Source organism: Poecilia reticulata, chromosome 12, assembly GCF_904066995.2.
Source record: "Poecilia reticulata chromosome 12, P_reticulata-male-v2, whole genome shotgun sequence".
NCBI lineage: Eukaryota > Metazoa > Chordata > Actinopteri > Cyprinodontiformes > Poeciliidae > Poecilia > Poecilia reticulata.
The window spans coordinates 22,746,246-22,760,872 of NC_088841.1; the positions used below are offsets into that span (position 1 = coordinate 22,746,246).

Consider the following 14,627-nt stretch of genomic DNA (forward strand, 5'->3'; position numbering starts at 1 on the left):
TTGCGTACATTGTGATGCACAGAGGTCTAAGGATGGATAAAAATTTGTATAAAAGAGGTTTTACATACTAACCAAGCGTAATGTTGTTATATCAAAATGTAAATTTTCATTGGATTTGTTGTTATTTACATACAAAAACTAACAAAGGAAGCAAAATGATTATTAAATTATATAAAATTTATTGTCATATAATTTAAAATAAGGAAACAGATAATAAATAATAATAAATTATAAAGACTGTGAGAAGGGGTAGATATAAATAAGTTTGTACTTCTTCCCATTCAAATTACTAATGTTGTTTTGATTATCTATCAGGGTATTGTGTTTATTTTTTACTTTATGAATAAAGTAATAAATAATTTAAATAAATAAAACATTGAATTGAACTGAACCGCCGAAGGGATGGTATCAGAACAATAGAATATTGCTTTGGCCGATTGAGAAGCTAAATGTAGCTGAAAACTTTACAGTCCTCATGAAACTGCTGTTCCACCAGCAAGAAGACATTTTTAAATCAGTTATCAAAATATACGTGTTTGCTTTTGCTACATAAATCTCTCTTGTTCCTTACAAAATACTTATTTGGAGAAAAAAAAAGTGTTTCTAAATATTTTTACTAGTAGTTTCCTCTTACCCGCCCGTTTATGATGACGTCACTTCCGCTTCCTGGTAAAGATGGCGGCCGCCAGTATACCAGACTCTGCTCGCCCGGAGTCTGGAAACGTTGCGATAAAGACGGAGCCTTTAGACGGGGATGATGTGCCGCCCACGCCGCGGGACGTGCCGGTCAAACGCGACCCGGTGGTGCCGCTGCTGTCCCCGGTGAGCGGGCTGCAGCCCCTCCGCTGGTCTCCGGATCACCGCCTGGCTGTGTGCACCTCCAGCTCCCTGTCAGTGCTGGAGCTGCTCTGTGACATCCACAGCAGCAGGCAGGACCTGAGCCTCAACAGAACCTCCATCCCCGTCCCGACCCAGACCCACAAGCTGCGGGTAAATGAAAGATATTCCGCTGTTAGAACCAGAAACTGCTGTTCGATGAGAAAAAACAAAACGGCAAAAATAACGTTTCTGCAGCAAGATGTTGCTTTAGGACGTAAAACAACAACAACATATATTCTTCTATTTTTATACATTATCTGTGATTCTGGCAGCTTGATTTAGCTTCCAAGATATTCTGTCACATTTTGCAGTGATACAGTTAATTTCTGTTTATTGTAAACAAAAAAAGAGAGTAAGTTTTCACCCAAAATAAAACAAAAAATAAACTCAAAATTTTTTAGATTAATCTCAGAAATTTTCTAGAAAAACAATCAGACAGCACTGAGTTCAAAAAGTCAAACATTTGCTATAAAATAACACGGAAGTTAATTTTCTTGGAAAAAGTAGGAAATTTCTCAGTTTGAAAAGTTGAAAATTTGAGATTAGTTTTTTAACTATTAAACTTTGCTAGAATAAACCTAAAATTTCACACTAAATATGTAGCAGAAAAGCTAAATAATTAGTCAAAAACCACATTAGTCTAAAACCACATTATTTAGTATTTACTTGGTATGAAATAGCAACTAAATTGTACTATGTGCTAACATGCTAAATATTTAGTTATTAAATTAAATATGCTAATTTTCTAGTTATCACACTATATATTTAGCTTGAAAATTGAACACGTAGTTTAGTAAAAAAATATGTAATCAACAAAATATTTAATTTGTGGCTAAATATTTAGCTTGAAAACTAAATATTTAGCTTCCTGACCTAATATTTAATTTGAAAGCTAAATATTAACTTTAACTAAATATTGTGCTTTCGCCTTTATAAATGTAGGAATAAAAATGGTGAAAATATGACTTTGAAAATGAAGAACCACATTTTTCTCTGCGACAGACTAAATGAACTAAATTATTACTGCTCATTTTTACAGTGTAACTTTCCAAACTATTTAAAAGTCTAATTTTCTGATAAATAAACAGAATTTGGATATTAACTTGTTAAATCTAACGGCATTTGACCGTGGTCGTTTGTTTTTTGGATTGTAAGGTCGGACCGCCAGATGAGCTGTCGCAGGCTGTAAAGAAGTTCTCGTTGGATCCAGACCCGACTGTGCGGCAGGTCTTTCTGGCGGACACGGTGATCAACCCGTCAGTCGGGGTTCACAGCGGGATGAAGTTCGCCAGCTGGTCTCCCTTGGGCTGCGACTCGTCCGGCCGCTGCCTCCTCGCCTGCCTGACGCTCGATAACCGCCTCACCGTCCACAGCAGCCGCGGCCACCTGGAGTGGAAACTGCTGGTCAATCTTACCGAGAACTACGGCGAGCGGCTAAAGCAGCGAGGCTACGCCAAGAAGGATAACAACCCCCCGCAGGCGGACCTGTTGGACCTCGCCGAGCTGCAGCGGCGGTTCCGCATGCAGACCCCTGTGAAGATGGAGTGGTCGAGCATTTACACCATCAAAAGGGTCCAGGCGGACAACAGCTGCGTGGATGAAGAAATGGTTCTCCTCGCCGTCCTGATGGAAAACGGCGACCTCGTGTTGTGGAAGTTCGTGCTGCCGTTCGCGGATGGAGTCGACGTCGTCTTCTACGACCTCATCGAGTCTGACGTGAGCAGACCCAGCGACCTGGCATGGTGGGAGTACGAGAACGGCAGTCAGCGGATGGGAGGGCTGATTGTCGGCAGCGAGGTTGGACCTGTCAAGATCATGCCAGTCAGCCTGTCCAAAGTGAAGGGCTACTGCACGCTCCGGCTCCCCGTCATCCTGTGGAAGGAGTGCGACGAGATCGCAGTGGAAAACATCCGGTGCTTCTCGGTGATGCACCCGATCCATAAAACCAGCTGCAGCCTCATTCTCGCCTCCAGGGGTTGCTACGTCTTCTGGTGTTTGCTGATGGTTTCACCGAACGGACTCAACATTCACAATTCCCACATAACGGGACTCAACTCGCTGCCTGTCGTCTCCTTGGCAGTCAGTCAGCAGGAAGTTGCGGTCTACTCATGCTCCATGGACGGCTGGATCAAAAAGCTGACGCCAACGTTCACGGAGAGCTCTGTTATCTTCAAAGTAGAGGACTTGGCTCAGCCAGAGACCCTTACAGGACGATGGATACACGGGATTGCTGTTAGCCACAATGGCGCGTACGTTGCTCTAGTCAGCGCCCCGGGGATCGTCAGTAGCTTCCACCCTTTCCATAAAAACTTCCAGATCCACTTCCTGATGCTGAAAACTCCTGAAGCGGCTGCATCGCTCCTGCTCAAATCCCCCGATCAGAACCTGTTCAAAACGGCGGACTTGCTCGAGCTGGTGAGATGGCACGTTCTGAAAACCAAATGCGTCCCTGGGTCGCTCCAGGAGGAGCTCAACCGTAAACTCCAGGAAGTGGACTCGCCGTACTTGTGGCGCATCAAGCTCTTTTTGACACGGGTTCTTGACCTGACCCTGCAGGCGCCGCGCACAGAGCACAAATGGAAACCCAGGCGGACGGGGGTCAAAGTGTTGGTACAGGAAGAGGACGAGGCTGTGGAGAGGGTGGAGGGCGCGGCTGGTGGAGTCGAGGGGGAAGCAGAGGACCAAAGGACCGAGGTTCAGACTTTGATGCAAGCGGGAGAGATGCATCTGATGAGGGATCACATGAAGAAGGTTTTGGGCGTCGTCTACCTCAACACCTGGGTTCCTCAGAACATCTGCATCCCCACCTGCGGCCTGATGGACTACCTGTCCAGGGATCCCAACGACAAAGATTCAGAGGTACGCACTTGTTTTTAATACTCATTTTTAGACCGGCAAGAATATTTTCAGTGATTAACAAGTTGCTGAAAGGACTTTCTAACGTAAATTTGAACTTTAAATCATTTTATAATTTTATTCTGTCGTTAAGAACGTAACGGGAGCGTTTACTTGATTGTAAAAGAATAAATAAATAATTTATTTATTATTTAAATAAATTATTTATTTATTGCTGCTAAATGGTTGCTAAATGGCAACCATTTAGCAGTGCAAAACGCCTGGGTGGGCTTAGCCCCGCCTTCGAGAAAGAAGCCCCTCCCCCACTCAGCTCCTTCAGACTAGCCAGAAGCAATTAGCAAACACCTGTTGAAACGCTGGTGAAATTGTTGTTAAAGGGTTAATTGAGGAGCCATGTTGGGATGACTTCCTGAAGGCGGAGCTTCAGATAGAGCACGGATTTCTTAAAGAGAAAGAGACCCATTTACAAAGTCAAATTTATTTTATGAAATGTGATTAAAATACCCATTTTATTACAACTGTAGGTAACATAGTTACTTGATTGTGCTATAAAATGTGCCTGGAAAATATGTAACACTGCCCCTTTAAATTCTTCAGTGGCTTTCTAGTTCAGTGGTTTTCAAAGTGGGGAGTCAGCAGGGGGCGCTACAATGACCTCAGAAAACATGAGGGAAAAAAATTATCCAATCTATTTTTTTAAACAGAAAAATATGAATACTTTTTATCTTAAAATCTAATTTTCAGTCATCACTATAATCAGTTTATTGTTGTATAGATAAATAAAAACTTTATTAATTTTAGCTTTATTAGACAATGAACTAATTTAAACTTTATTGTTGCTACGAATTTATTCTTGTATTATAACTACTTTATTCTGGTAATTTTTATTTCTCATATATTTTTGAGTTTATTATCATACAAGTTTATTCTCATAATATTATGACTTCGTTGTCCAGTAATACACACTAATTAGATACTAAAAAATAAAAAACTAATCTCTTTTCTGTTCCATTTAAGAATAACAATCATGGGAGTTTTACTTGTATTATGTTTTGTAGCTGAAATGATTTAATTTATGTGGAGTGTTTTTGTTTTGTGTCGGTTCTATCAAAACTTCAGGAACCTGAGCTGTGGTTCTGATAAACTCATTTTGGCTCCTCCAGGTTCTGATCGGCCACATTCGGAAGAAGCTCAACAAGCAGACGTTCCCGGAGCGCTGCAGTCTCTGTCAAGCCCCGCTGCCCTTCACCGACTGCAAACAAGCCGTCTGCGAAAACGGACACATGTGGCTCAGGTCCGAACGACGATCTTTAAAAAGATGGCAGTTTCATTTCCCCTTCCTTCAGAGCGAAGCGTGGGCGCTGCTGCTGCTGCTGCTCCTCCGGGAGCCTGACAGTTAGGACACAAACCGAATCCTAATGCCAAATTCCTCCTCTGACAGTTTATTTATCCTCGGAGAGCCGTAATCAAGCCGCCCACCTTTTGATATTTACTCAAGCGTCGCTCTCATCTCCTCATAAATATCATCCGTCAGCCGTTCCTCCTGCTAGCACATGGCGCCTCTGCTGGGCTCGCCATCCCAGCTCCTCACCCGTCACTCGCACATCCGCCAAACTTTTTTTTTGTTTTCTTCTGTGTGTGTGTGTGTGTGTTGCTGTCCCTTCCCATCCGGTTTCCTCATGTATTTGTGGCGCTCTCCTCCAGGTGCGTGTTGTCATACCAGGCCTGCCAGACGCTGACGTTCAGACGCTGCCTCCTGCAGGATTGCATTGCCAGACTGCCAGAGCCTGAGGGTAAGCGCCACTTTCCATCCTCCTCCTCCTCCGTTTCGCAGGCCTGTCACCCTCAGCGACAGCCTTCGCCCCGCGCCGCCGCTGAGATCCACGCCTGGCATGTCGGGTTTCCACCCGCTTGAGGAGTTAATACCTAATAACCAGCGACCGCTTTAGAAATCAGCTTCATTTGCTCCGTTTCTGCGTCCCTTTTTGTTTTATTTAGTTCCTCCGCCACATATTTTAAACATTTATTGTATCGTCTGTAATCTGTCGTGATAAATTTCTTATCTTTGAGATTCTGATTGATTATTGTCACAATAATTTCCTATCAATAATGTTTAAATGCCCCAAAACTGTCCATAGTGTTAGTTTTACTATTTTTCTCCACTGTTTGATCTATTCATAAGAAAATAAATAAAATAAGAACTAATAAATAAAATATGACTATTGTGTCCTAAAGAAGCATATTACAAAACATTATCAATTTTAACAATAATTTAATATGAAATGCAGATAAAACACATGAAACACTTTCTATTTTAACAGTATAAATCCCAAATATATTGTAAAATGTATGAATATGATGAGGTTTTGATTGTTATGATAAATTCCAAATATTTAAAATCCCCCCAAACTGCCATATTGTGTTAGTTTTACTATTTTCTTCAGTTTGCTCAATAAATATGTATAAATAAATATTAAAATATAATTAAATGCAGTTGCTGAGTGGATTTTAGTCTTTATGTGACTCTAGTCCTAAGGAAATTATTATTTTTTTAAAATAATTTAATTTGGTTAAATGCAGCTACTGCAATAAAACACTTATCACTTATTCTAACAGTATAAACACTAAATGTATCTTAATCTGTGCCCTGAAAGCCATCTTGGCGCTACCAAAGAAGCTAATGCCTACAGTTTTACTTGTATTCGCATTTGGGGTTTCAGCCAATCAGCAACGAGGAAATAAACACTGTTCTTGGATTGGCTGCTAGCTTGTAATGTGTCAGTTAGCATATTAGCTAGGTAGTTTAGCTAAATAAAATGATTATTTGAAAACCTTTTGTTTTTACTTGGGTTCTCTTTGTCTGACATGAAAGTTTTAGTTTGAAAATCTGAAAAACAATGTCTTCAGTCAGAGGGTTCTCCAAATGCGCTGTAGCACAGACTGCTACAGGAGATCCTCCCATCACTATCTTCAAAAACTCTTTGAAAAATTTTATATTAAATTGAGCTACAACATTAAATTTCCATTTGGGAACAATAAAAGATTTTTGAATTGAAATATTTAGGTAAATGAAGCAAAAACTAAATACTTTTAATGGAAAAAATGGCAAAACGTTGATAACTTTTTCTTCAGATCTTCATTAACAGAAAGCCAATAGTTTTATTTTTAAAATCCTTGTTTCATTTTTGGGAATAAATCAGACAACTCTGATCTTAATTCAGCAGGATTAGATCTAGTTTTCTTATTTTCTAGATATTTAACTATATGTTTCCCCTCCAGGAATCTATGTTTAATTTTATTTTTACCTTCATCCTGAACAAACGGCTTCATTGGTTTCCGTTCTCTGGCTGCTTTGGCAGAGATGTTTGGATTTTCTTCCAAGACTTCTCGGTTTGGCTTCATGCGACTTCTGCCTGCAGCTCAGATCTTCATCATCCCAGTTTAGCTGAACAATCTGCACCGTTCAAAAATCTGAGAAGTCTTAAAACTTTTAGATTTTGGTCCTCTAAGGTTCTGCAACCTTAAGAATGGTGCAATATAAGATCAGGGGTTCCCAAGTTCTGGCTGGGGGGAAATTTGTGGCCATCAGAAAGATTTAGTGCGGCCCTCAACTGCAGATTAGGCATAACTTTGGTATCTCACATCAAATGTTTTATGAAGAAACACGTTAAAGACGTTGGGGTGCAATTTTCACTGACAGGAGGCAGATAAATAAAAATAGAATATAAAAACATCTTTTATTGTCCCCAAAAGAGACCATTTAAGTGTAACAGCAGCATCAAATAATATTCTGTACAAAAAAACAGTGCAGTTATTAGAAATAGGAATATTGGACTTGGAAATTAAAATCCAATGGAAACTGTTTTTATCTTTTATCAACCAAGTTTTTGGCCAAATAAAGTCAGAATGAGCCTCATCCTGTTTATGTTACTGAAAATACACACAAAAATTACAAAAACTAACCAATCTGTGGACATTGTTCTGTGTTTTACTTAATTGTCAAATGGTTAAAAATAACGAATTTAAACTGTTTGCAATTTTAATGATAAATAACCAAAATTTTAAATTGAAGTTTGAACACAGTTGATCTAAATTGGAAACTGAGTATAAATGTATTTTTTATCTGGTTTCTGGTGCAAATATCTTAGTTCATAAAACAAAACTAACTTATAACAAAGTTATAAGTTTTCAGTAAGATAAACCAGCTTAAGTAAATAATTCCTTAATATTAAAAAATACTAGTTACAAATGAAATAAGCTGTTTTTGTAGTGCTCATCAACTCTTAATATAAAATTGATTTCACTGTAGAAAAATTCAGATTGTTTGGAGGCGGCCATCTTTGTTTATAAGTAATAATTTTGAGCTTTCATGTGTTTTTTTGTACATTTCATATCAGATTCTAATAATTTTATGCTTTAAACCTCTAAATTTGTCAGATTTTATGTTTAAAATGTGTGAAATATTAATCTGTGATGTCATTTAACAGTTTTAATTTCTCAGTTTGGTGGATAAACTTCCCATTTCCTGGTTTCCTGTAATAACTTCCTGTGTTTTTGCTTCAGATCCGGAGTGGATAAAGAAACTGCTGAAGGCGCCCTGCCTGCTCTGCGACTCACCCATGATCTGAAACCAACCTCAAGTTTACTCAAAATTACTGCTCTAAAGTCTTTATTTTTCATATATATAATTTATTTTATTAGTTTTTATCGTTATAATAAAAAGAGCAAATAAAAAAAGACCCTTTATTAGTTGTTGGTTTGGTTATTTACTTGAAAATCAGCTGCTTTAAATGAATGTTTTACCTCCAACTTTGCGGCTCTTTTTATTATTTTTCTCCTTCAAATTAATTCCCCCATGCAGGCGCCGTGTTTGCAGTAGGAAAGTTTAAAATGCAGTTATATGTGGAAGTCTTTATTATATCAGTTGGACTTCAGGGGCGCCATAAATAAGCTCGCTCATTTTCCTCGTGTTGACTGTGTTTCCGAACCTTTGGTGTAGTTTTTATTGCGAGTTAGTGGAACTTGCTCTCCAAGTCCTATTTTAGTATTGCTTTTTTCTTTTTGTTTGAGCGCAACAAATAATACGGTGTGAATAATATATACTCTGTAAAAAAAAAAAAAAAAAAAAAAAGCTCGGCGTACCTTCTTTAATTGGCACTGTAAAACAATTTTGCGGCTCTGGGTGGAGGAGGAGGAGAAGTGCTGGCGCTCAGTCATTCCCTCAGATGAGGACTTCCGCTAATGTAAACGCAGAAGAGACGAAGCGGCGAGGCAGACGAAATGAGCAGGAAGAAAAGGGGAAAGTGTGGTTAAAAACGCGGCGCGTCCTCTCCCGCGGGGACGCCGCCCGTAATGAGATTCAGCAGTAATGAGGGACAGAGCATGGAGCCAGATGTGATTCTAATTCTAATCAAGGAGGGGAGTCGAGTTACAGAGTGTATTGTTAAATTCATCCCTTCATCGCTGTTTGGACGGGGCTACGACCGGTGATCAGAAGAACGGGACGATGAAATGGGATTTCATTTGGTAAAACTCTGAGAAAACGCAGCTTATGAAGTATTTTTGGTCTAGAATCTAATTCAAATATCTTAATACAGTTGAAATAAGACAAAACTAACTTACAAGTAACTTTTTTGTAAGATATAGAACAGTGGTTCTTAACCTTTTCTGAGGTACCAAACCCACCAGTTTCATATGCGCACTCACTGAACCCTTCTGTAGTGATAAATAAAATATGATTTTTTCCCCCCCCCAAATTCTAGACATAGGGGTGACCTAACTAGAGTATAGTTTGGTCACCCCATGATCACTAAGTCTTCTTAAAAGGTAGAATCTCTGAGGACAGTTCTTCAAAATACAGTCAGTGTTTTCAGCAAAGTTGAGCTGACTGTCCAGGAACGACCCAAGGTTCTTAAAATGTGCCACAGTTTCAACAAGTTGGCCATCGAGAGAAACTGGAACCACTTTAAGGTCTTGTTTAGATTATTTAATTAGCTCTACATTCTTAAGAGAATGAAAAATTAATAATAAATGATAAAGACTTTGCAGTATTCTGATTTAGTAATGTAATTATATTAATTGTGTTACCACCTCCACTCCACTAGAGGCAATAGCAGGCCCAAAAAGATGCGACTAAAGCAGTGGTCCCCAACCTTTTTAGTACCGCAGACCGGTCAAGACTTTGAAAATTTTGCTTCAGTTAAAAATGTTAACTATGAAGCAACACATCCATCCATCCATCCATCCATCCACCCACCCACTTACACCCTTGTCCCTCAGTGGGGTCGGGAGGGGTGCTGGTGCCCAGCTCCAGCTATGAAGCAACACAGTCACCTCCAAATCATAGTGCAGCAAATAGAGCGGCTGCTCCCGTCGTCTTATATCCACCGCCTTTTCTTTTTGTTACATCTTTTATCTCTTAAAATAACTCCACAAACTATCACTATTGCTTCTACATAATCATCCGTGTTTGGTTATTCTAAATTTCAATATGCTATGTTGGGAGTTTTGTGGATTTTCTTCTGGAATCGCGATGTTCGTGACTGGAATCGGTTCGTGTTGCTCCTGTCTTGGACACACGAACCGATCGAACCTGTTGGACTTTTATCAGCTCTGTGGTCACAGAAGTTTGGAGAATCGGCTGACAATCTTAAATTTTGCCGTCTAAACTAGACTTCAGACTCACAAGCTCTACTCATCTCCTCTCCACCACAGCCCAAATGCTGACTCTGGTCGCTATGGTAACGTTTACATATCCCTTCAAAATAAGATACAGATACGCCACAAAAACGAACATTTTACTTTTGTGAAAATTTTAGCTCACGATAATGACTAACGGGAGCACCAATTGGTCCACGGACCGGTACCGGTCCACGGACCGGGGGTTGGGGACCACTGGACTAAAGAACAGATTTAGAAGTACACCAAAAGCTACAGAATTTGGTAAAAACGGTGAGCTTTGCTGAAGTAATTAAAGACACAAGTTCAAATCCATGCCGAGAGTGGAACTCCTTCAATCAGAGCTCCTCCGCAGCTCTGATTAGCTAAGCAATGTAACGTGATCCTCTGCAGCAAGTGATGGCAAAGCGGGGCGTTATCATGACTTTACACAAGTGTGTCTTTACCTCCGCGGCAGAGGCTCCGCCGAACCCCTGAGACTGACTCACTGAACCCCTGGGGTTCGATCGAACCCAGGTTAAGAACCACTGGTATAGAAGCTTCTTTCTACATTTAATCATTCATGGTCTCGTCAGCTGCCTCTGTTTTACTGCGTCTTGTGACTTTAAATTCCAATTAGCTGCTGCTGGCTATGCCCCCGACTCAACATTTACATTCACACATGAAAATGGCTGCAAAAAGATGCGCTGCTATACAACCATATATCTTTGAAAAGCAGAAGTGGAGCCTCCTGAACAACCAACAACAATGCAGCGAGTGGTTTCAGAATGTAAGTCAACAACAAAACATTTGTCTTTTCCAGCAGCCATTGTACAGCGCATACCGAGGTAAAACCAGTTGACCAAACGTGCTGGAACTTGGCATACGTTGCTAGGTAACGCATGGAACCCTGCTGGGGTTGCTAGGTAACAGGCAGTGCCTGCTGGTTTCTGACGTAATAATGCGGAGACGTTTGAAATGGTTAATTTTCTAGACGCCAAAAAACATTGAGTTACTGCCAAAAACCGGCTGGATGTTTTTTTTTAAACAATAAGACTGTTTTTAGATGCTGTAAAAGCTCAAATGGAAGTACAAAAATGTGCAAAATGTGAATCTGGGCCATCGTCTTACAATCTCGAGAAAACAAAGTTTGGTTTCTTGAGATTAACTAGTTACTTTGAGAAAACATTCAAGACACGAACCTGTTGGAAAACAAACAGGAGATTGACATATTTCAAGAAAACATGACATGACAACGTGACATCAACTCGTTATCTGGAGAAAACCATCGGGAAATGAACTCGAGAAACAAGAAATTAAGTTGTTAACTCGAGGAAACCATTGGGGTAAAAATGGGAAACTAACTGGTTGCCCTGTGAAAGTATTTTTGTAAAGAACAGCTGAAGAATGTGATTTCTGCACTGCAAAAACACATATTACCAATTATTTTGGTCTAGTTTTTAATGCAAATGTCTTAGTGCACTTGAAATACGACAAAACTGACTTACAAATAACTTTTTAGCAAGATACAGGAGACTTGTTTTAAGTCAAAAAATCCTTAATATTGATGAAAATGTTGCAGTTTCATTGGCAGATTATTTCACTTATAACTTGGGAAAAAATGTCTTGCTGTGAGTGAAATAATCAGCCAATGAAACACGTACTTTTGTCATCAGTGAGCTCCCATATATTGCTGAAAAATTCCTTGCAAGTTAGTCTTATTTCTAGTATATTGTATATTTGCAGGAGAAACCAGATGAAATAACCTGGTGAGATTTTGTGTTTTCGCCATGTGAAGGCCTCCTGGTGGTTCTGTAACCAGGCCGCTCGGCGGCGTCAGCTGGGATCGCTCTGCTGTTTGTTTGTCGACTGGAATCATCGGCTCCTCAGGTTGTTTTGTTGCTGTCGCCGCTGCAGGTGGAGACCAGCGAGGGTTACATCCTCCTCCCGCTTTAATATAATAATCCGTCAAAAAAGCGTCTCTACTTGTAATTACCTGACTCCCCCTCCCTTCTTCCTCTCCTCTACCGTCTTTGCTCTCGAGACTTCAAACAGGGGAATCTTCTCTTTGCATGCAATATTTATACCCTTTATGTCAGTGGCTGGAAGACATGAAACATTCATGACACCTTTTCACACCTTAATTTCATGTGATATTCCTTTTGTTTTGTTTAGACTCAAATTTGAACATGATATGTCCCACTGTATTCTCCTGAGGGGATCAGTTCATGTTGTTACTCCGGAATATTTCAATTCAGACACGGCAGAGGCGGCTTTCCGTTGCTGTGACAACTCCTACGAGTCATCAATTGGTCCTATTAGCAATCCTACAGATTGGTGAATGATTTCTATTGGAGAAACAAGTTAAGACGTGGCTCAAACACTTTGCTGTTGACACTACCGAACTTATCAAACCACTCAGGTTCCATCTAATGTTTCATGAAGCACTGAGGCAGCAGTGGAGTAAAGAAGAATAAGGCCCACAGCATGACAGACCTTCCACCGTGCTTTATTGCTCTTGAAAGTTAAATCTTCATTTTGGGTCACATCAAGATCATAAATGTCCTTAAAGAGTCGGTTCTGGTTACATGTATAAACGAGACCAAGTGACAAACTCAAAAAATGTAGTAAGTACCCGTTTCGGTTATAATAAGAAAAAATGTAATATAGAGATATAAAATTATGAGAATAAAATAGAAATAATACAAGAATAAAATCATATTTTTAAAGGGAAACAACTTCAGTCTGATATGACTTAATTCTCAATTGTATTTTCTTAGCGTGGCCCTAACGCTCCACCGTAGTATTTGATCAGCACTTCTTGTAATTTAATAGCACTGAACATCTTTTCTTTTCAGAATGATGTTATAAACATAAAACCTGCTTTGATAAAATGATATTTAAACTCACAGCTGTTCCATTTATGAGGCTCTTCATGGTATTAAACTCATTTTCATTTTAGGCCAAATCAAGCCTTGGCCCATGAGAAGCTGAGAATACAGCTTCTCATTGAAGCTGTATTCTTCAATGAGAAGAATACAGTGACTTCTGGAGGATGTTGGCTGAACTGGATTTTATTTAGAGGCAATCAGAGTAAAAGGGGACTGAGAACAAACGCATGCCGCACTTTTCAGATTTTTATTTTTACAAAATCTCGTTTTTGGTTGTAATGTGGCAAAATAAATATTTTTGTCACTTATTTTATGTACAGCTTTAGATTGATTTGTTTTGGATTTTGGATGGTTGTCATTACATCGCCTGACGTTTTACTGATTGTTTTTGAAAATCCTAAAATTTACCAATTAAATGTAAGTTTTAATCAGTCTGCTTGTCTTTTGCTGAGCTTCTTCAAACATTCTCTCCTTTATCCTCCTCACAGGCGCAGGTATCATTTCATCCTGTGATTACAACGCTCCGACACGTCCTCTGTTTCCTTCCACAGTTACTATATTTGAGTAGCATCCAGACGGAAAACACATATTCCCTCAGCTGCAAACATGTCTGTCTGTAAAGTTTGAGCCCAGAAATACACTGCGATAATCACGGCGGTGCAGAAACAACCCGTCTGTCTCCCTTCGTTCCCTCCCTGAGGATTCCTTCCTCTCTTTCTAAAGTCGTCTAAATTGAGCTGCATCCCCCCCTTCAAACTTGTCAGTGCTAATGAAGTCGGTATTTGAGGTTGTCTTCCTCTCTTTCAGCGCTGATGGGGTGAACATGGTTGTCAAACTGGTCGACACACCCTTCCATTCCCCCGGGAGGAGAGGAGCAGTGACCCGAGACCGTCCTGCAGGGGGACGTTGTCCATCATTAGAGTCGCTATTTGTTCCTGGCTTTGGGGCGCTGAACTGGAACTAATACTGAGCAGCACAACGGACGTACAGAGGGAGGGACGCTTTTTACTGCTACATTAATTAAGCTCATTTCCAACATGCTCCCAGCCCACCAACTCCTGCCCTCCGGTTCTGCTGTAATTAAGTGTGTGTGTGTGTGTGTGTGTGTGTTGTGTGTGTGTGTGTGTGTGTGTGTGTTAAACCAGGCTACATTGTTTGTGTGCTCCTGGTTTAACCTTTTCTGATTGTTAGCATCGGTGCAGACTGAAAGAGAAACAAACCCCACTAAAAGCTGCTGCACTTCTTAACAGTTTAATTTGTTTCCTGTGATTAAACTTAAAAAAACACTAAGGGAGACTAAAATGTTGTTACTCTTTGTGGGAAAAATTTTGAATTTTCCACTAA

The 14,627-nt window shown here is 40.0% G+C and overlaps 1 protein-coding gene across 2 annotated transcripts; it reads left to right on the forward strand.

Annotated features, from left to right (window-relative positions):
* Positions 1-668: 668 nt before the first annotated feature.
* On the forward strand, positions 669-8,481 carry gtf3c4 (general transcription factor IIIC, polypeptide 4). 2 transcript variants are annotated; one of them, XM_008424664.3, is made up of 5 exons: positions 669-990; positions 2,035-3,738; positions 4,899-5,029; positions 5,440-5,528; positions 8,299-8,481. In XM_008424664.3, exons 1-5 carry the CDS (start codon positions 676-678, stop codon positions 8,361-8,363), a joined length of 2,304 nt encoding a protein of 767 aa, XP_008422886.1. In that variant the 5' UTR covers positions 669-675; the 3' UTR covers positions 8,364-8,481. The 2 variants fall into 2 exon arrangements, with proteins under 2 accessions (XP_008422886.1, XP_008422884.1); XM_008424662.3 differs by lacking the exon at positions 8,299-8,481 and having other exon boundaries at positions 5,440-8,285.
* Positions 8,482-14,627: the final 6,146 nt, after the last annotated feature.

Coding starts and splice junctions, on each gene's coding strand:
- gtf3c4 (XM_008424662.3), top strand. CDS start 676: ATGGCGGCCGCCAGTATACCAGACTCTGCTCGCCCGGAGTCTGGAAAC. Junction 3,739..4,898: donor CCAACGACAAAGATTCAGAG/GTACGCACTTGT, acceptor TGGCTCCTCCAG/GTTCTGATCGGCCACATTCG. Junction 5,030..5,439: donor AACGGACACATGTGGCTCAG/GTCCGAACGACG, acceptor GCTCTCCTCCAG/GTGCGTGTTGTCATACCAGG.